Genomic DNA, 21485 nt, shown 5'->3' with positions numbered 1-21485 from the left:
AAATGGAATTCAAGTAAATGTAAAGTAATGGAGTTTGGTAAGAGTGAAAAAAGAATACAATATCATTATGAGATGGATGGTGTGAAGTTAAAGAAATCAAAAGAAGAAATGGATTTGGGAGTAAGTTACTGAAAATTTGACACAGGACAGACACATTGATAAAATTACTGGAGAGACGATGAATTTGGTAAAAAGAGTAAGAATGGCATTCTCATAATTATATGAAGGAATGATAAAGTTGTTGATTTCCATGATAAGACCAAGATTAGAATATGCGGCAGTGGTGTGGTCTCCTCATACAAAGAGGAGTATTATAAAATTGGAAAGAGTACAAAGAGCAGTCACTAAGATGGTTCCGGAGTTGAGAAATTCAACCTAAGAGAAGAGATTAAGAATGTTGGAAATTCCTACCCATTAAAATAGGAGAGAGGAGGTTAAATAAACATCTATAGAATGATTAATGGTATGGAAAATGTGGACAAAGAATGTTTTATAAATTTAGAGACACAGAGTACAAGGTGACACAGTAAGAAGTTGAAGAAAGTTAACTGTAGAAGAGACATCAAGAAGTATAGTTTTCCTCACAGAAGTGTGAACAGATGGAGTAAACTCAGTGAGGACGTTGTGAATGTTGAAACTCTCCATACTTTTAAGACCAAACTGGATAGATATAGAGATGGGATACTATGAGATTACTCCCTTCCTGTAAACCACAACTAGGTAAAACAAAGTAAATACACACACACTGATGGATTTAGTGAACAAGACTTAAATGAAAGTGAAATAGGGTTTCTAAAGTTGAGATTGAGAAAAGTAGAACATTATGTGGATCAACAGAGGAAGAAAATTAAAATAGTGATAGAAGTGGTAAAATCCCTTTAGAAAAGGTTGGAAAACAATTTAAGAAGACATGGAGAAATATCCAAGCTGAAAAAAAAAGAACTAGAGATGAAAGTGAGAGAACAACAAAATATAAAGAAAATGAGGAATTACAAAACAACATGGAAAAAGTAATGAAAGAAAATAAAGATTTGAAAGCAGAATAGTGAAAGGTAGGAAGAAGGTGAGAGAGGGAGTCATGGATAAAGTGAAAGGCTGGAAAATAAAAAAATGATAGCAAATGTTGACTTCAAAGAAGTAATTGAAAAGCAGCCGAAAGAAAAAAAAAGAAAATATAGAAAAAGAAGTGGTGAAGGCACTGAAGAACAATGAAGATCTGGTAAGAGGTGCAGCAGATAAGAAGAAATGTGTTATACTTTATGGAATAAAGGAGATAAATATAACATACAAATTTAAAAGAGATAAAGAAGAAACAAAAACAGTGAAGGATTTGAAGAAATTAAATGATGATGATGACACTAAATTAAAGGAAGAAGTGGAAGAAGTTATTAGACTGGGACCTTATCTGGAAAACAAAACAAGACCTATGAAAAAATAAGACTAAAATCACAACAAGCAGCAGAAGGAAGACTAAAATCACAACAAGCAGCAGAAGAGATACTAGAAAGAACATCCAAACTAAGAGAAGTAGAAGATTGCAAAGATATACTATGGAACCTCAGTTTCTGAACACCTCCCTTTTCAAACAAATCGGTTTTCAAACAAAAATTTGAGCTCTTTATTACCTTAGTTGCAGTACCATGCCATGCCTAGTCAAACTCTTTCAGCTCTGTCTGTCAACATCTACCTTTCCTTCTTGCTGGAAGTTTGCCTACATTCAACCTGTTCCTAAAAAGGATAACCGCTCTAATCCCTCAAACTACTGTCCTATTGCTTTAATTTCCTGCTTATCTAAAGTTTTTGAATCTATCCTCAACAGGAAGATTCTTAAACATCTATCACTTCACAACCTTCTATCTGATCGCCAGTATGGGTTCCGTCAAGGCCGCTCTACTGGTGATCTTCTGGCTTTCCTTACTGAGTCTTAGTCATCCTCTTTTAGAGACTTTGGTGAAACTTTTGCTGTTGCCTTGGACATATCAAAAGCCTTTGATAGAGTCTGGCACAAAGCTTTGATTTCAAAACTACCCTCCTACGGTTTCTATCCTTCTCTCTGTAACTTCATCTCAAGTTTCCTTTCTGACCGTTTTATTGCTGCTGTGGTAGACGGTCACTGTTCTTCTCCTAAATCTATTAACAGTGGTGTTCCTCAGGGTTCTGTCCTGTCACCCACTCTCTTCTTATTATTCATTAATGATCTTCTAAACCAAACTTCTTGTCCTATCCACTCCTATGCAGATGATACCACCCTGCACTTTTCCACGTCTTTTCATAGACGTCCAACCCTTCAGGAGGTAAACACATCACGCAGGGAAGCCACAGAACGCCTGACTTCTGATCTTTCTAAAATTTCTGATTGGGGCAGAGCAAACTTGGTATTGTTCAATGCCTCAAAAACTCAATTCCTCCATCTATCAACTCGACACAATCTTCCAGACAACTATCCCCTCTTCTTCAATGACACTCAACTGTCCCCCTTTTCTACACTGAACATCCTCGGTCTGTCCTTTACTTATAATCTGAACTGGAAACTTCACATCTCATCTCTAGCTAAAACAGCTTCTATGAAGTTAGGTGTTCTGAGATGTCTCTGCCAGTTTTTCTCACCCCCCCAGCTGCTAACTCTGTACAAGGGCCTTATCCGTCCATGTATGGAGTATGCTTCACATGTCTGGGGGGGTTCCACTCATACTGCTCTTCTAGACAGGGTGGAATCAAAAGCTTTTCGTCTCATCAACTCCTCTCCTCTAACTGACTGTCTTCAGCCCCTCTGTCACCGCCGCAATGTTGCATATCTAGCTGTCTTCTACCGCTATTTTCATGCCAACTGCTCTTCTGATCTTGCTAACTGCATGCCTCCTCTCCTTCCGCGGCCTCGCTGCACAAGACTTTCTTCTTTCTCTCACCACTATTCTGTCCACCTCTCTAATGCAAGAGTTAACCAGTATTCTCAATCATTCATCCCTTTCTCTGGTAAACTCTGGAACTCCCTGCCTTCTTCTGTATTTCCACCTTCCTATGACTTGAATTCCTTCAAGAGGGAGGTTTCAAGACACTTTTCCTCCAATTTTTGACCACTGCTTTGACCCTTTTATGGGACTGGCATTTCAGTGGGCATTTTTTTTTATTAGATTTTTGTTGCCCTTGGCCAGTATCCTTCCTACATAAAAAAAAAAAAAAAAAGCTCCTGTTCATTATTAATTTATAGTTTCTATAAATGTTTACTTCGTTTTTATATATTTAGACACAAAGCGTAAGACAATAATTCAGTTTTTGAAATAAGGTAAATGTGATCTCGTTGAAAATCCTTGATGTAGACAATTTCAGTGCTCAGGAGTAATCCTGAGTCTTGATGACCACCAACACCATCACTACTGCACAACTGCATTTTTCTAGGAGCTTTTCCCAGCAGCAAGATATCTAAGTGTTATGATATGATCATATATATATATATATATATATATATATATATATATATATATATATATATATATATATATATATATATATATATATATATATATATATATATATATATATATATATATATATATATATATATATATATATATATATATATATATATATATATATATATATATATATATATATATATATATATATATATATATATATATATATATATATATATATATATATATATATATATATATATATATATATATATATATATATATATATATATATATATATATATATATATATATATATATATATATATATATATATATATATATATATATATATATATATATATATATATATATATATATATATATATATATATATATATATATATATATATATATATATATATATATATATATATATATATATATATATATATATATATATATATATATATATATATATATATATATATATATATATATATATATATATATATATATATATATATATATATATATATATATATATATATATATATATATATATATATATATATATATATATATATATATATATATATATGTATATATATATATATATATATATATATATATATATATATATATATATATATATATATATATATATATATATATATATATATATATATATATATATATATATATATATATATATATATATATATATATATATATATATATATATATATATATATATATATATATATATATATATATATATATATATATATATATATATATATATATATATATATATATATATATATATATATATATATATATATATATATATATATATATATATATATATATATATATATATATATATATATATATATATATATATATATATATATATATATATATATATGTATATATATATATATGTATATATATATATATATATATATATATATATATATATATATATATATATATATATATATATATATATATATATATATATATATATATATATATATATATATATATATATATATATATATATATATATATATATATATATATATATATATATATATATATATATATATATATATATATATATATATATATATATATATATATTATATATTTGATCTCATTAGCCCAAACAAAACCTGTCGGACAAGTTTGTGGTAACTTACAAAGAAGAAAATTGTAGAAGTGGAACATCATAAACCATTATGTATCATTACCCTTGTACAGGCCAGTAAATTGATTGAAGTGATTATTGTTTGATATTTGAGTGGTGCTCACTGAAATTGCTGAGTTCTACTTATAAAAAAGAGAAAAATTTTATCTTAAGATTTTCTATATATATGAAAGGATATTCATCTAGCTTACATGCTGTTGAATTAAATTTTATAGTTATTTAGCTATTACTTTAGAATTTCATTGTTGATTGAAATTTGGATTATAAGTTGAGGATAAGCAAATTCTAATGAGCCTAATACTAATAGAGTGGGACCTCGGTTACCGAACTTTTCGAACAAATCAATTTTCAAACAAAATTTTTAACTCGTTATTGCTTCGGTTGTGGTACCATAATTCAGTTCTAGAACAGAGTTACTTGATTTCAAATATAAAGACGTAGCAAAAGCTGCCATTTCTTATTAATTTATAGTTTTTATAAATATTTACTTTGTTTTTATATATTTGGAGGAGAGACATGAAAGAGAGAGAATTTTATATATTTGGAGGAGAGACACATGAAAGAGAGACAAATAGTGTAAGATAGTAATTCAGTCTTTGAAATAAGGTAAATGTGATCCCGTTGAAAAACCTCAATGTAAACAAACAGTTTTCGGTGCTCAGGAGTAATCTCTTGATGATCCCACAATGCCATCACTACCGCATAACTGCATTTTTCAGTAGCTTTTCCCAGCAGCAAGATGTCTAAGTGTTATGATCACGTTTATTTTGGTGATAAGTGGGTTGCTGCTTTGTGTTCCCCGCAAGGCTTCCCTCTCTAGATCAGTGACAAAGAGAATGCCTGCATGGTCTAAATAGTATCTTCTGATTAGTTCTGTGTCACTAATTCATTCAGTTCATTCTTTCTGGATAAATAATTTGTGAGCTGGAGATGTGAAGCAGCCATCTTGGCTGTGGGAGCATCTGTCATAAGCTGCTAAGACAGGATAGACTGGTGTCTGGGAACAGATTAATCCATTTTACAATGATTCCTACGAGGAAAATATTTTTTTGGTTTTTGAACATTTTGGATTTCTGATGGCATTCAGGAATGAATTAACTTTGAGAACCGAGGCTTCACTGTACGTGGGCTTACTCAGAGGAGTCATTAATACATAAACCTTTTCAGAGAAGTTAATACAAAGGTATTGTTGCAGAGTTCATTGAGCCTTGGTGGATGCAACAGAAACCCTGGTCAGTTGTCTACTGAAGGAGTGTCACGAAGCAGCGCTGTGGTCCAAAACAATTCGCTTATGTGTACATCCAGCCAGCAGGTTTCCAACAGTATTGCCCTACTTGGCATGCAGCCTCAGCATGGACAGCAGCAGCAGCAGCAGCAGCAAGTTCAGCAGCTGCAAGAACAATCTTCTAACTTGAGACAATTATCCCTTGGCCTGAACAATGGGAATGTACATCCTGTTTCTCCCCTACCCCAGGGTAAGTATATGAATGTTTTATCAAGTGCTGAATTTTGACTTTGTATATATTTACAAGTACAGTCAGATTGACACTAATGCCAAGATTTGGTTTTGCTAAGAGGCTTTATTAGACACGATTCGCATTAGTCGTAATGAAAGCACTGTCAGAAAATAACTGGTTTTGACTTGGCTGAGACAGGCCCTCCAAAAACTTAAATTTTCAGACTACCTTTAACACTCAGAATTTTTATGCATATAGCAAAAGGTGACAAATACATAGTTTGTAAAACATCAGAAGGTTAATGAATAAAAACCAACACAGTATAGTAAGTCATTAAAATATTGTCAAGCCATTGTTGATACAGCTGATGAATGCTCACTGTTGATACCACCACATAACACTTGTGTATGTTTTATTGAATCTCTTACTATACAAGAAGGCCTGTTTTTAACTCGGCTAGCTGCGGAACTATATAAAGATGGTCTAGGATAAAAAAGATTGTTGTGAGACTCCTCTAAAAACCATCTTTTGTATTTCACATCATCGACTATAATAGTCAGTGATATATGTGTGCACAAGAACCTTAATTTTACCTTACTGGCAACCATTGAATGGCAGTAGGGTTCCAACTGGCAGTTGTTAAGTTGATTAAACTCATGGCTGATTCGTTAAACATTCAGGAGGTAAGCCTCGGAAATGTAATCTGATTAGACACTAAACTACAAACTGGCCATGCAAATTTAATAAACACGCATGACACCCCACAGTTCAGGAGGAGTTACTGATTGTGTTGATAGCCTTGAGGTTGTAGGGTTGGTAGGCCTGAGTGATGCAAACAAACGAGAAGTGCAGAAAAAAATTAAATCTTTGTAAATATATATACAAGCATGATAACAACCTAAATTGGAATATGCAGCAGTAGTTTGGGCTCCACATAGAAAAAAAGATATACAGAAACTGGAAGGAATATAGAGGATAGTGACAAAGATGTTACCAGAATTGAAAGACTTAAAACTATGAAGAAAGACTTGAAGAGATGGGTTACCAACACTACAAGAGAAAAGAAAAAAAGGAGACCTAATAACAATGTACAAATTAGTAAACAATATAGAAAGAATAGACAGAAATTAATTGATACCACAGATGGAGGAGGGAGAGAGATGGGAGAGGGGACATGGGAAGAAAATAAAGAAGAGTGGATGTTCAAATGACATTAAGAAATACAGCTTCCTGTATAGAAATATTGAAATCTGGAATGATTTTAAGGAAGTGGTGGTTATGGCAAGCAGTCTACACATGTTTAAAGAGAAACTGGATAAATATGGTTATGGAGACAGGACAAAATGAGCTTTGGCTCTTGCCCTGCACAATACAATTAGGTAAATATACACTTTAACCCTTAATATACGGTGATTGTCCATGAATAATTGTATCGTCACATCTGGGAGGGGGGTGATCATTTCAGTAATTGTGATTTTTCACGCCACTTGTTTGTATTTTCCTCCTGCTTACTCAAGTCGGAAGGCAGTTGTAAGTATCTAGCAACTATCTCCACTAAATGAGTTGCTGCTGTGGCTATTTCAGCTTAGTCTCACTAAGCTTCTTTCCCTTCTGGAGACATCTGGTAACTCCCTTGACACTGAGAGTGGAACATACCCTCCAAGTGAGGGCAGCAACATGGATAGTGACATAAATGTCATCTGGGAGTCATGTTGATAATACTAATGAGAGTGAAGACAGTGTTTATGATCTAAAGACTGAAGAAAGTGAAGACAGCAGTAATCATGAGGAAGATATTGTGGGAGACATAGTACATACTTCAGAGCATCCATCTACCTCTGTTTGAGGTGCACGTGGCAGATTATGCACACATAGGCATGGTAGAGTCTCATGTGCTTGAACCAGAGGATCATGTGGACATGGTAGAATTGCAGCACAAGGTTCCACAGGTGCTGCTGCACATGAAGGCAATTTTCATTGGAATGAATGTGATCATTTTAGACCAACTATGCCCGTGTTTGCTGGTGAGCCTGTTGGAGTAACTAATGAATTTCCTGAAGTGCAACATAATTGAGAGAGAGAGAGAGAGAGAGAGAGAGAGAGAGAGAGAGAGAGAGAGAGAGAGAGAGAGAGAGAGAGAATTTGCACTATATTATAGCACTCCAAGTTCTTTCTTCTTGTCAGGTTACATTGCACATCAGGAAAGAAACTTTTGATATGGTATAACTCTACTCTCAAGGGTCATAGCATGGTGGAGGAAAGTTCATCATTGTATTCAGAATTACAAAGAGAAATGTTTTATCTTCTTGCATTTTCTAAGTTTGCCATATTTACCTCGAGATGTAGACAGAAATTAATTTAATTACCCATAAGGCAAGGGTTAAGGAAAAACTGGGCAAGTGTAGGTATGGAGACAGGACCACACGAGTGTAGCTCAGGTCCTGTAAATTACAACTAGGTAAATACAACTAGGTAATACACACACACACACACACACACACACACACACACACACACACACACACACACACACACACACACACACACACACACACACACACACACACACAAGATGGCGAACAGAGAAGACAACAGTATACACCCCTGTTTATATTCTGTTGTTTACATCACTGAGAGATGTCCTTGATGGATACTGAGGTGGGAGTTGCACCAGTATTGCTTGCTGCAATCCTGTCTCCAAAAAAGTTAGTGGAAAGTGCAATAACCACCACAATGAATGGGGAAGATGGGACCACCTCATCCCCTACATTGTTTTCTACTTCAACTGGGGCTATCCCAAAGGTAAGACGGATTTTTCTGGTTTTGGAAAGGATGAGAGAATTGGAGAGAGCATAATGAGAAAGATTATTGAACCAGAGAGTGAAATGAGAGAGATGTGAGGAAGAATGGAAAAGACAGTTGAAATTGTGATTGCTGAGAAGGGAGTTTAGAAAGGTGCATGTCATGATTTACACAAGAAAGTTTCATTATACTTGTATGAGAAGAAAACAGTGGAGTATGAAGGCAAGGTTGATAAGTTGAATGTAAAGCAGAAAATTTGGAAGAAGGAACTGGAGGAAAAGAAGGTTGACTTCAGGAAAGTTGTGGAAGATCAAACTAAGGTAAATGACAGCATACTAACGGAAAAGGTCGTTAAAGTGATCAAGCAGAAAGAAATCTTGGTGAGAGAGAGAGTAAATAGGAAAAAGACTGTTATGATATTTGCTTTAAAGGAGAAGCGTGTACCACAAATGCACGAAGGAGAATAGAAGGAAAAGAGGTGTCGAGATAACATGGTGTAGACAATACAAGGAGACAAGGTGCTGACAGAAGAGATTGAAGAAATTTGAAGATTGGGCACGTATGTTGGTGGTAGACAGTGTCCCATTAAAATAAGGATTAGGTCACAAGCAGCAGCTGGATAAATAATAGGCAAAGCTTGGAAATTGGCCAGAGTTGAAGAGTACAAACAAGTGTGGATAAAAAAGATAGGACCAGAGAAGAGAGAGCCAATATAAATGAACTAAGAAGAGAAGCAAATTAAAAAAAATGAAGAAAGATCAGAGGTGAAGAGGAGGTTCTATTGGAAGGCCATAGACATGACCCTGACAAAAGTGGTACAGGGGAGAGGACAGTGCTGAGGGGGAGGATTAAAAGTGGTGTATACAAAACATAAATGGTTTGATGTCAGCAGTGTTGGAAGTAAAAGATTATTTAAAAGAAGGGAAGCCAAATATCATGGGAATTGTTGAAACAAAACTAGTGAATGGTGTGGACATTTTAAATACTGGAGATGGAAAATACAACTTCTGGATGAGAAATAGAAAATATAAGCAAGGTGGAGGTGTGGTGCTCCTAGTTAGAAAAGAATTTTTGGTGGAGTCTGCTACATGTGGAGAGGGGGAGGCAGAACCACTGAAAGTAAACTTAAAAAGAAATCTGGGAAAATGCCAAAATATTGTAGTGACATGTTCACCCTATTTCCATTCTCTCTCTCTCTCTCTCTCTCTCTCTCTCTCTCTCTCTCTCTCTCTCTCTCTCTCTCTCTCTCTCTCTCTCTCTCTCTCTCTCTCTCTCTCTCTCTCTCTCTCTCTCTCTCTCTCTCTCTCTCTCTCTCTCTCTCTCTCTCTGCCTTTTTAACACATCCAGTTTCCCTGGTCTATCAGGGCCAGGGGTTTGCCTCCTAATGAAGAACTTTGAATTTGACATTTAGGAACTGTTACCCCAAGTGGATGCCCTTTATTCACCCTCAGTGGATACCATTTTTACCTTCAGACTGTGGCTAGGATCTGAACCTGTGCATCTGAGGATACCTTGGCCCCCAGAGTGCACACAGTCCCATTGTACCATGGCAGCCTCCTAATATGTATAATGATTTCAATCAGATAATGATTGCAAATCAGAATAATGCTGTAATATAAAATCAACAAAGTCTGTTAGATTATTTTCTTCACATACAAGTAGATACAAGACAGCCATTGTTCAGCTGTGCATTCATACTTTGGTACTAAGTACTGAAAGGGGGGAACATCGGTCTGATCAAACCGATTGTCTGTAGGTACTGACAGTAAGCATTATTAGGTTATGTTAGGAGTGGCTAATATCAACAATTACATTACGGAAGACAGGAATAAATACAGTACTGTACTGTACTTTTAATCAAGCACACCATGCCATCCCATGGTATCCATGGGAGAGTACCCAGGAGAGTAGCAGCAGTGATGAGGAAGACAAGATGTTGGTGATGTTGCCAAAACTATCGCAGGTGCATAGCTTCATGGACACTGTGCTGCAATTTGTGGAACACATCAAGAATAGAGATATCAGTGTTCATTATGGTAATCTCAGAATTCTTCAAGAAGCCATAATTAAAGAATCATTTCAAAGTGGTAAGCAATTACAATTAGCTTTTTCAAACCAGTACAGACTCTGCAATCACCTGATGCACCAGAGGTACCCGCCTGTTCACCTTCAGTGTCACCTAACAAACTACCAGCCTCTACCTCACATTGTTCATGTACTACTGATACATCTGTAGCACCAGCACAGCCTACAACCAGTAGTACATCATTGGAGCTGCAAAGCTGGCTGCTACCATTGGTGCATCAGGTGATCACAGATTCTGCACTCGTTTGAAAAAGCTGTCTTATTTCAATTGCTTGCCACTTTGAAGTTCTTTAATTATGGCTTCTCAAAGAATTCTGAGGTTTTCATAATGAATACTAACATCTCTATTTTTGGTGTGTTCCTTAAATTGTAGTACAGTGTCTATACAGCTACACACCTCTGATAGTTTTGGCATGTCACCAGCATCTCGCCTTCCTTATCACTACTGCTACTCTCTTGGGTACTGACCATGATTGATGGTCAGTACAGCTTGATGGCTCCCCTCCTCCTCTGTATCTAGTGTTTTCTTCGACCCACTGTGCCATAATATTATTCATTGCCAATTTCAGAATTTTATCTCCCCACAAATCTTTTCTTCCTCTTGTGTTTCACTCTTTTACAATTAAATCTCCCATTATAATAATTTTATTGTTTTCTCTAATTTTGTCTCACTCAGCAAATGTTCATGCTCTTGCCTGTTCCAGGCTTTTGTTTTTGGTGGGACATGCACCACTGTAACTTATTGACTTCCTCTTCTATTAATTAGTTTCAGATTTAAGCCTTCCACCAAGCCTTCTGCCTTTTCCACACTCTCCACCCTGATATTCCTTTTTACAAGCATCATCACTTTCACCTTTTCCACATCTGTTTCTTATCCTCTTATTGCAATTTTCCACTCTTAAACTTGATGTCTCTGAATATCTTAGTTTAGTTTCTATCATTGCCATGATGTCTGGTTCATTTTTTTTTTTTTTTTTTTTTTTTTTATTCATTCATTTACTTCATTAGTCACTGAAATTAAAACAATCAACATTAGTGTATGCCACTGTCCATATCCCTTCTAGTCTGGGAGCCCAGAAGGGTGAGCCTAGCTAAAAAGGTTACCAGTTTTTATGTTTACCATGACATTGGCCATGGGTCCAAAATCAAAGGATCTGGATATCTGCCGGGTGCCCCCTGGTGGGTGTGGTTACTGAAGTGCTGAAATGGCACCCAAAATATCAGCTAGATCAGCCCAAAGGGTAACCACTCTTGACCACCCTCAGTTTAATCGCCACCATCTACAGATCTTTGGAGTATGGCTGCCAGACATTTTCACTAGTGGGTGAGGTCAGCCAGACAAAAAAATATGAGTAAAAAATTGAGCTAGATCAGCTCATTGAGTAACCCATTGAAACTTGCTGCAAGTCCATCACCCTGTATTAGAAATGACCAAAGCCAGAAATATTGGTGGGTTACCCCTGCCAGAAGCCCCTAAAGGGGGTGATCCAGTTATACTGAGCTAGATCAGCTCATTGAGTAACCCAATGAAACTTGTAAAATGTTCAGTACATTCCCCTGTATAAGTGGGTTACCCTCGAATTTTCATTCTTGGCTAACCCCCGACAGAAGCCCCCAAAGGGGTGACCCATTATATTGAGCTAGATCAGCTCATTGAGTAACCCAGTGAAACTTGATTTAAAATGTTCAGTACATTCCCCAGTATAAGAAAGAAACAATGCCAGAAATTTTCGTTGGTTGGCCTTCACCAGAAGGCCCCAAAAGGGTCGCTCCCCCATACTGAGCTAGATCAACTCACTTAGTAACCCGATGAAACTTGTTGCAAAATGTTTAGTACATTCCCCTCTATAAGAAAGAATCAATGCCAGAAATTTTTGTTGATGGGTTACCCCACCAAAAGGTCCCAAAAGGATGGCTCCCCCATACTGAGCTAGATCAGCTTACTTAGTAACCCAATGAAACTTGTAAAATGTTTATTACATCCCCTTGTTATGGAAAACAACCATTGTCAGAAATTTTCATTTTCAGTTTCAGTTTCTTCATTGAACAGATACTATACAAAACATGAATACACAAAGCATGATTAGTCATGTCTACAATCTAAATCATCTGAGGCCTCGCTCCATGGTTCATCATCTAGGGACTCTGTATCTGAATCAGACTTGTCACTTTTGACCACATTTTTCTCACTGACATTTTATTTTTAATTTTCATCATTAAACAGATGCATACTATACAAAACATGAATACACAAAGCATGATTAGTCATCTTCACAGTCCAAATCATCTGAGTCCTCACTCCTTGGTTCATCATCTGAGGACTCTGCATCTGAATCAGACTTGTCACTTTTGACCACATTTTTCCTCACTGACATTTTCAGTTTCATCACTGAACAGACTGTCTGGTATCGCTAGTCCATTGAACTGGTTTGGTTGCAGTAGTTTATCTTTCACAATCCATCTGTAATGAGTTGGGGACAAACCTTCTGCAGGACATGCCAGAAATGTAACCATATTATTGTGACATAATGAGCTCAAAGAAGGTGCATTTCAAGGCTTCTATGTGATGGTGGCAACAAGGAACAATCTATCTTCACATTTGCCAGTGGATTTGTCTGTGATAGGATATTATAGCAATACAATTAGCAGATTTTTTTTTTTTTTTTTTTTTTTATGATCATGCATGTTTATTACTTTTCATGAAACCAAAATGATTTGCCTCATTGATACTGCCACTCATTTGCTCAAGTTTTTTGTATCTTGCTTCATTGATATCACCAGTCTTACTCAGAGTGTACATACGACATACAAACTCTGATTTGACATCAACGTCAGTATTTGCTTGTCTATCACCCATGCTGGTGAACAACTTCAGAAAGGAGTCGGTCTCATCTTTTTTTCCTTGAAGCCAAATGGTTTGACCTTTCCTTTTCAGAAAAATATCAACGGAAAAGAGCTATATATCTTGTCAACCGACATGTAGTACTATATTGTATGTATTTTATATTTAAGTATACTTGTGTTCACTTTATTACTTTAACTATAGAGTTTAATTCACATAAAAATTATATTCTTACTTGTAAAAGGCTGACGTGAAATCACACCCCATGAAGGCATGGTACCCTGGCAGTGCTGCTGGTAGTCCTGGTTTGATATCTTCCAGTGTGCTGACGATGCTGGTCACATTGATGTACCTCCTATTATACCCCACTCCACAATCCATCAAGATCTTGGTGATGGAGCATTCCTCTGGATGTTGGCGTCCTAGTACTGCTATCAGTATGACAAGAATATCAGTGTCTGATGCTCTAACTATTATGCCCCCATTGACATTTGCAGCATGGAATGTGACAAGTATGTCCTCCTCTTCATGGTAACCTTGGAGGTAATGTGGCTTTGTCACACACATATGCTCATTCTCATCTTGGAACAACTGATAGCATTTACCACCATAGGAAACAAACAGTATCTTCCCTCCAATAATGTTGCTGTGATGGTCTTTTTTCCACTCCTGGAGTAGAAATTTGGACAGTTCATTTTTGAAGATTACATTGGCAAGAAGCCTCTGTACACTTTGTTGGATTTTTTTTTATCAGGCCTTGTGATTGTGTATGGAGTATCTATGGCACCGCGTAGATCCCTCTCGGTTGCTTTCACTGAATATTGAACATACTTGTCAAGACAAAGGTGAACCTCTTCTGCTCTTTTGTCACAGCACGCCACTGATTATATTGACCTTGCAATTGATGCATAAGATGCTCCTACTTGGTCTGGGATAGGATGGAATGCAGGACAAGGCCATCATTATATATGCAAACATAGGTGCTTGACAGCTCTGACTCAGCAGTTGTCTCATTCTGAAGTGACTCCAACTTCTTGAGCAATGAGGATTTGTCAGACTTCATGCTTGTACCATCACAGTGTGCAAGTGACAATGGGTATTTTGTGATGGGATAAGGCAGGATATTTCTGAGGTCAAATGATATGTTTTGGGAGACTATAATGATCATTCAATTAAACATATCCTACAGACTCACAGTATTTTTCTTTGCCAACTCTAATGCTGGTATTTTATGTCTTTTCTTGTCATTTTCAGCAGCAAAGTTCTGAACGAGAATGCGTTTGACTGTCTCAAGGAATCGGCTGCTGTCATTGCTCATTCACTCTGAAACCGTTCTCTTGCCTCCTTATCCCTCAAGTGTATTCAGCTGGTACATTTCTGTTGCATTCGATGCTGCTTGCCCAGCTGCAAAATTTATCAAGGAGTCAGACACATTATCCACAAAAGGATTACAAAAGTCATCAATCTTTTGGCTGAGTGCTTCCATATGATTGTTGTTTTTTCTTATCCTGGATTGACAACACTGAGCTGCTGCATTCTCTCCATGGCCAAGGCCTACCAAGGTTCTTAGCTCTGTCACAGCCATCGCCCTTTCAGCCATTGTCATAGATCATCTCTGAATAGCATTCTCTGAACTACAAAATGCAACTATGCCTTTCATCTGAAATGCAGTGTCTCTGTTGACAGTCTGCTCCAGCGATAGATTGATGGCAGACCTGTCGTAGTCCTTCCTAGTTCACCAGATGGAAAATGTGCCCTTCTCTAATATTTTATGCAATTTTAGGTGCTGTTTTGCAACTTGTGTAGGAAAAGTGTGCCCCATAGTTTGGGCGGTTCAGAGCAAAAAACACCAACAATGTAGGGAATACAGCTATGTATTGAGTTATGTCATTGGTTTTCAGATACCACTGGTTGATGGTTCATGAGATAATTATAAATAGCCCAGTATTGAGCTGTTGGTCCATCCTGGAGGAAACCTTCATACTGCTTGATATGGTTTGTAACAGCCAGTTCAGAGAGGTGTATCTAAATCTGAAGTGGGTCAGAAGGCACAATTTGCATTACTTGTTGAAACAACTCAAGTGCTTCTAGATTTAGAGTCCTTAAGAAAGCAATTGTACAACTTCTGTTCCAAAACATTTGCCAGCAACTGATGAATTCTCACACAGCGGTTGTAGAACTTTCCTTTGATGAATCCCATCATCAATCCCTCAGCCAAAATATCTGCCTCAGAGAGGATGCATTCAATTCCTGATTCATTTATGAATGTACCAACTGGTCCAGAGAAAGAAAACCAGCTCACTGTGGAAATTGCCAAGCATTATCAAAAGCTTATCAAAGAGAGGCACTTTAAGTGCTTGAATGGAATAGACCTTCATTGCAGTGGCTAGATTGTAGGTAACTATGGCATATTCTTGCCCAGTTTCTCTTGCCACATTCATTGTATGGACCATTGTCTTTCTGACTACACATTCCTGGTGGGTGAACTGGATGTGAGATCCATGTAACAGATCTGTTTTGTGGATAATGAATTCTTGACATATTTGCAATGAATCCAGCATGCAAAGGTGTATTTCCTTTTGAGTTTGCAAAACCAGTAAAGATCAAGTGGTTTTAATGAAGGTGTTCTGCTGGTATCATCTCTTGGCTCCTCTGCTGTAGAATTAGGAGATATCATTGCCTTTGACGATTCACCTTGAGCAATTAGCACTGGTGAATTGAGCTGAATTCAGGGACTTCCTGAAGGGAGATATTTTCCGTAACTTTCCATGGAACTTTCGTCTGTAGGCCAATTCCCCACCCCCCCTGATCTGCCATTGCATGGAAACATGCATGCCTACCGCTAGACTTGTAGTCTCATCGTCAGGAATTGATGAAATCTGTTTTGGATGCAAACCCTCCAACTCTATTTCTTCAGTACCCTCATCTGTATCCATGGTGCATATCTTCTTTTGTCCAGGAACATCAAACAAACTGTGATCAATTAAACCAATAATGAAGTTGTTGGTATATGTAATTATGTAATATAATAAGGTAATATGCAGTATAATAATTATGCAGTATATGTAATATAATGTAATATGTAATACTTGTATGATGGTACATTATTGTTGTAACCTTTACCTAAAGCAAACTGCTCCTTAGGGCTCAGATGCGTCACTTCCTTACTTATGCTGGGTGTGTTGTTATTTCCATCTTCATCAGTATCACTAACACTCCCTTTGCCTGTGATTGTAATTACACTGAATCACCTTTCCCTACACAAGGCTTCACATGGAGGCCTGGTACAATAGGCATGCTGACACAAGCATGATATGTTTTCATCTCATCCATCCTTTTTGACCCTAACTGACCCCGTGACCCCATTCAGCCGTGTTATCATCCTGGCTATAATTGTAAGAATAAGTGAGTACTTACCGGTACGAAGGTTGATCGTAATTTCATGAAAGTCATTTAACTGCGTCACTGAGGTAGTAAACGAGATGCATGTGGCGCCAGTTTCCTGTCAGTCTTTCAGAGGAGGTTTGAGGAAACAGAAATCATAATGCAGGAGTACAATAGAACAGGGAAGGGAAGGGCGGGCATTTACTACCTCAGTGATGCAGTTAAATGACTTTCGTGAAATTACGATCAACCTTCGTACCGGTAAGTACTCACTTAATCTTACAATTTCACTTCAACAAGTCATTTAACTGACGTCACAAAGGTAGTCAATGAGAGCTTTAGAGTAATTCCTCAAACCTACGAAACCATACTACATGGGAAAAGAAATTATAGTATATTGTTAATCCCAACAATTTGTACATTTATTTTGAAACAAACACAAGCAGAAGCAAAAATCCCAATAACATGTACATGGGCAAGATAAAACTGTCACACAATGTCCATCCGACATCCAAACAATTTCTTAACAGGCCGTATACAAAAATTAAAACAAAAGGAAGAATACAATCTAACTAGGTTAAGATAGCTTTTGCAAAGAGTCCCTGCTTCTTTACAGGTCTCTGGTAGTATTTAGCGAAAGTAGATTCACTGGACCACCCCACAGCAGATATGATGGTAGAAAAAGGCAGGGTCAAGGCGGCTTTGCTGGATGAAGCAGACCTGGTGGAATGGGGCAAAAAAATAGAGATGAATACCAGCAGCCTGCATCACATCTTTCTTCCAGCACCTTAGTGTGTCCAGGGAGGCCAGTCTGATGGGAGGGACAGTGGTTAGAAAAAGACCAGTGATTGACCCCCAGAAGTTGACTTCCTATCTAAATAACTGACAACTGCGGTGTGAACACACAACCGGCTGTCCGGGACATAGGCTTCAAAAACAATCTCAGAAACATGGTGACCTGGCCTAGAAGTTTTCAGAAGGTCTCCAATCCTAAAGGAAACTGAAGTCTCTGAAATAGTCATATTTCTAACATCTAGACATTGTAAGACTTGGTTACATTGACCAGTAACATTGACGTAGTCAGTTTCCGAGACAGCTGAATGGTTGACAAGGACTCGTTTGGCCCCAGGCCCTTTATGTATGATAAAACCAATTCCGGGTCCCAGGTATTACAGTAGCAAGGAAGGGAAGGCCTCTCCTGAAAAACTGCCTTCATGAACCTGCTAACTAATGGATGTTGGCCTGCAGGTTTGCCATCAACAAAGGCTACAGCAGAGATAGCTGAGCGAATGGAATTAATAGTACTGTAACTATGTCCCTTTCGCATATTAAATTCCTGTAAAAGAAAGTCTAATTGGAAACTGACAGATGGTCGAAATGGATCAATTCCCTTGCCGATACAAACTGACATCCATCTCTGGAGATGTGACCCATATTGTGAAATTGTACCCCTCCTCCAAGATTTAAGGAGGAATCTGGCAACATCTGGTGAAAGGCCTCGATTCTCGAGAGATTTCCCAATAACAGCTTCGCTGTTAACTTTACAACCCACAGATGTGTGCGGGATGGGTCCTGCGGCAAAACCAAAGGACTGTGGGGGAAGAGTAACGGAGTGTCTGCCAGCAGAAGAAGAGCTGTTGGAAACCACACCTGGGTTGGCCAGAGTGGTAAAATCGCCAGCAGCGTTGCCTTATCCTCCTGAATTTTCTTCAGCATTTTGCCTCTGATCCTGAAGGGTGGAAAGGCATAGGAATTTTTATTAGCAAAGGCATTAGTACTGAAAGCAGAAGGATCAGGTTTCCAAGACACATATTTAGGCAACTGAGCATTGATTCACGAAGCAAAGAGATCTATATCTGGGGTATAAAACACACGACAGAGTAACCGAAAAATTTAAGGTTTTAGCATCCATTCACCATCTAAATTCTTTACTCTTGATGTACTATCGGCCTCCACATTATCGAGTCCTTTTACATAGTGCTGATAGAGTAATCTGTCTCGAGTCGGTCCAAGCAAAAATATCTACAACGGAATTAAGCAAAACTTTTGTGGTACAGCATCTGTTGATGCAGGCAATAGCAGTGGTGTTGTCAGACCTCAGATGGATGTGAGTTTGACTATAGTCCTTGCAAAGAGATTTTAATCCAAATAAGATTGCCTTCAATTCCAGACACTTAATATGGTCAAGTTCCTCCTGTGCCCAATGGCCACGAGTCGTCAGGTCACTGACTGTCGCCTTCCACCCAGTGAGGCAGGCATCAGTGTGTATCTCAATTTACGGGGGACAAGAAAGCAATGACTTTGAGAGAGAATCGATGTTCTGAATCCACCAAGTTATTAGCTCCTTGGAATGAATATCTATCTCGAGATATTTATACCTGAGAGGGACCGGGAGTCGAGTCATGGTGGTGGTGGTCGTGGTGGTGGTGGTGGTGGATCTCTCAGCATCAGTATCAAAATTTTCTCCTTAAAAAAAATTCACCCCCCCAAAAAAAAATGAAATAAAGATTTTCACAAAAAACAAAACAAACGCAACTTTGCAACACAGTGTCCATTATTTGGCCAATTTTCTTCTATTTCCTGTTAATTCCTTGGCTTGCCAATTTGCTAAGGCCTAGAGGAAGAGTAGGCCTATATTCTCCAGCAAAATAGCACCCATGGGAGAAGTAGGGGAGGAGAAATTAGCAAAAATATGAGATCTTCCCCACCATTCCTGCTTGCTCTCTTAACACACGGGGTTCTCTACTCTCTACTCTAAGCAGGAGTAGATGCCACGGCAAGGCCAATGAAAGAGGCTAGGTCATATAAAGTGACCTCCCCTCTTAATAAAAGCAAACCTTGTTCCTTGATTCGTTCTCTTTTTTTGGAGGGGCAGCCTTGCCGTCATGTTCACAAAATTTAAAATAATCCCCAGAAATTCCACCTCATGACTAGGAACCAGGACAGATTTATTAACATTAACTGTAAGCTCCAAGGAGTCAAAAAAATTCAAAGCATATCTTACGTGTGCCTCCAATTCTTCCTTTGATGTAGCAAGGAAGATACAGTCATCCAAGTAACAAAACACAGTGATACCAAGCTTCCTCAAATGAGATAATGCTGGTTTGAGTAACTTAGTAAAAATATGTGGGGCAGACGTCAGTCCTTGGGGAAGGCATGTAAACTGAAAATGTTTACCCCTCCACATAAAGCGGAGCCATTTTCTCTCCCATGGCCTGACAAACACAGAAAAATATGCATCTTTGAAATCAAGTCATAAAGTAACATATTGGTTGGATTAAATTTACCACATATGCAATAGAGTCCATCTTAAAGTGCTCATTTTTTACAAATAAATTTAATTCTTTCAAGTTGAGTGACTCTCACTGTGCCATCTTTCTTAGGTGTTGAAAAAATATTAGAATAAAAACACTGTCCTGTGGGCTCACATCCTTCAATAATCTCATGTTTCATGAAAGCAAGTAAAGCATTGTCCAAGGAATTCTGGTCAGTCTCAGATAATCTTAGGGGTGTAGGAATAGCCCTCTGAATAGGCAAACAATCATTCTAAAACATAACCATTCACCACCGCATGAATCCATTTGTCAGTGGATAGTGCTTGCCACACGTGATTGCCTACCGGATGAGGAGTTACTGGGGAGCTCTGTAGCCCTGCGTCCCCCTCCCCTGGGATGCCCTGTGGCCTAAAAAAAGGCCTCCAAGTTCCTTTGCCTGGACTGGTAGTGGGGCTTCCTTGTTTCCTGCCTGGGAGCAAATTTCCTGGTCCTTCCGTACCTGTAGGGTCGGTAAGCAGGTTTGCCCAGTCTCCTGGCCTTAAGAATATCCTCACACTTTTTTACTACATCAAAGGGGAACAGGTCTTCCTGCCCCACCTTGCATTCCCATTTGCACAACCTTGCCAGAGCAGAGTCACTGATATGAATATGTGCAGCTTCTTTCCGTAATTGGTTCAAGTAATTCACTGCAGAAGTCAAAAGTCAAAGACTATCATTCAAATTGTTCAAATACAAGGTGATGGGCTTCCCTGTCTTCTGTCCAATATCACTAATACACCGTGCAATGAGAACCAAAGCCTTGACTAGCACGCCGTCGGTATGGCAGAGCCTTGTGTCTAGAAGTTTACCACAAACACTCATGGCTTTGGTAATAGCTGCATTTGTTACAGGAACGGTCATATTAGGCACATTGCTGGGAATCTTTATCCTGCTGCATGCCATTTTCACGCTTCAGTAGAAGGGCGGCGTCTCAAGCTGGCACTGAGAATAGAGGCAAGGCAGTCTGACAAC

General features: G+C 37.6%; 1 protein-coding gene across 3 annotated transcripts in view; it reads left to right on the top strand.

The window, feature by feature from the left end:
* Positions 1-21485, top strand: part of LOC135113197 (cytoplasmic polyadenylation element-binding protein 1-B-like) — a 272466-nt gene that overhangs the window by 97428 nt on the left and 153553 nt on the right. For all 3 annotated transcript variants that reach the window (XM_064028329.1, XM_064028331.1, XM_064028328.1), the window contains exon 7: positions 5825-6104. In XM_064028329.1, coding sequence (XP_063884399.1) covers positions 5825-6104 — 280 coding nt within the window. The remainder of the gene's footprint in view (positions 1-5824; positions 6105-21485) is intronic.

The sequence above is a fragment of the Scylla paramamosain genome, chromosome 25 (assembly GCF_035594125.1).
Source record: "Scylla paramamosain isolate STU-SP2022 chromosome 25, ASM3559412v1, whole genome shotgun sequence".
Taxonomy (NCBI): domain Eukaryota; kingdom Metazoa; phylum Arthropoda; class Malacostraca; order Decapoda; family Portunidae; genus Scylla; species Scylla paramamosain.
This window is presented reverse-complemented; position numbering and strand designations above follow the sequence as displayed.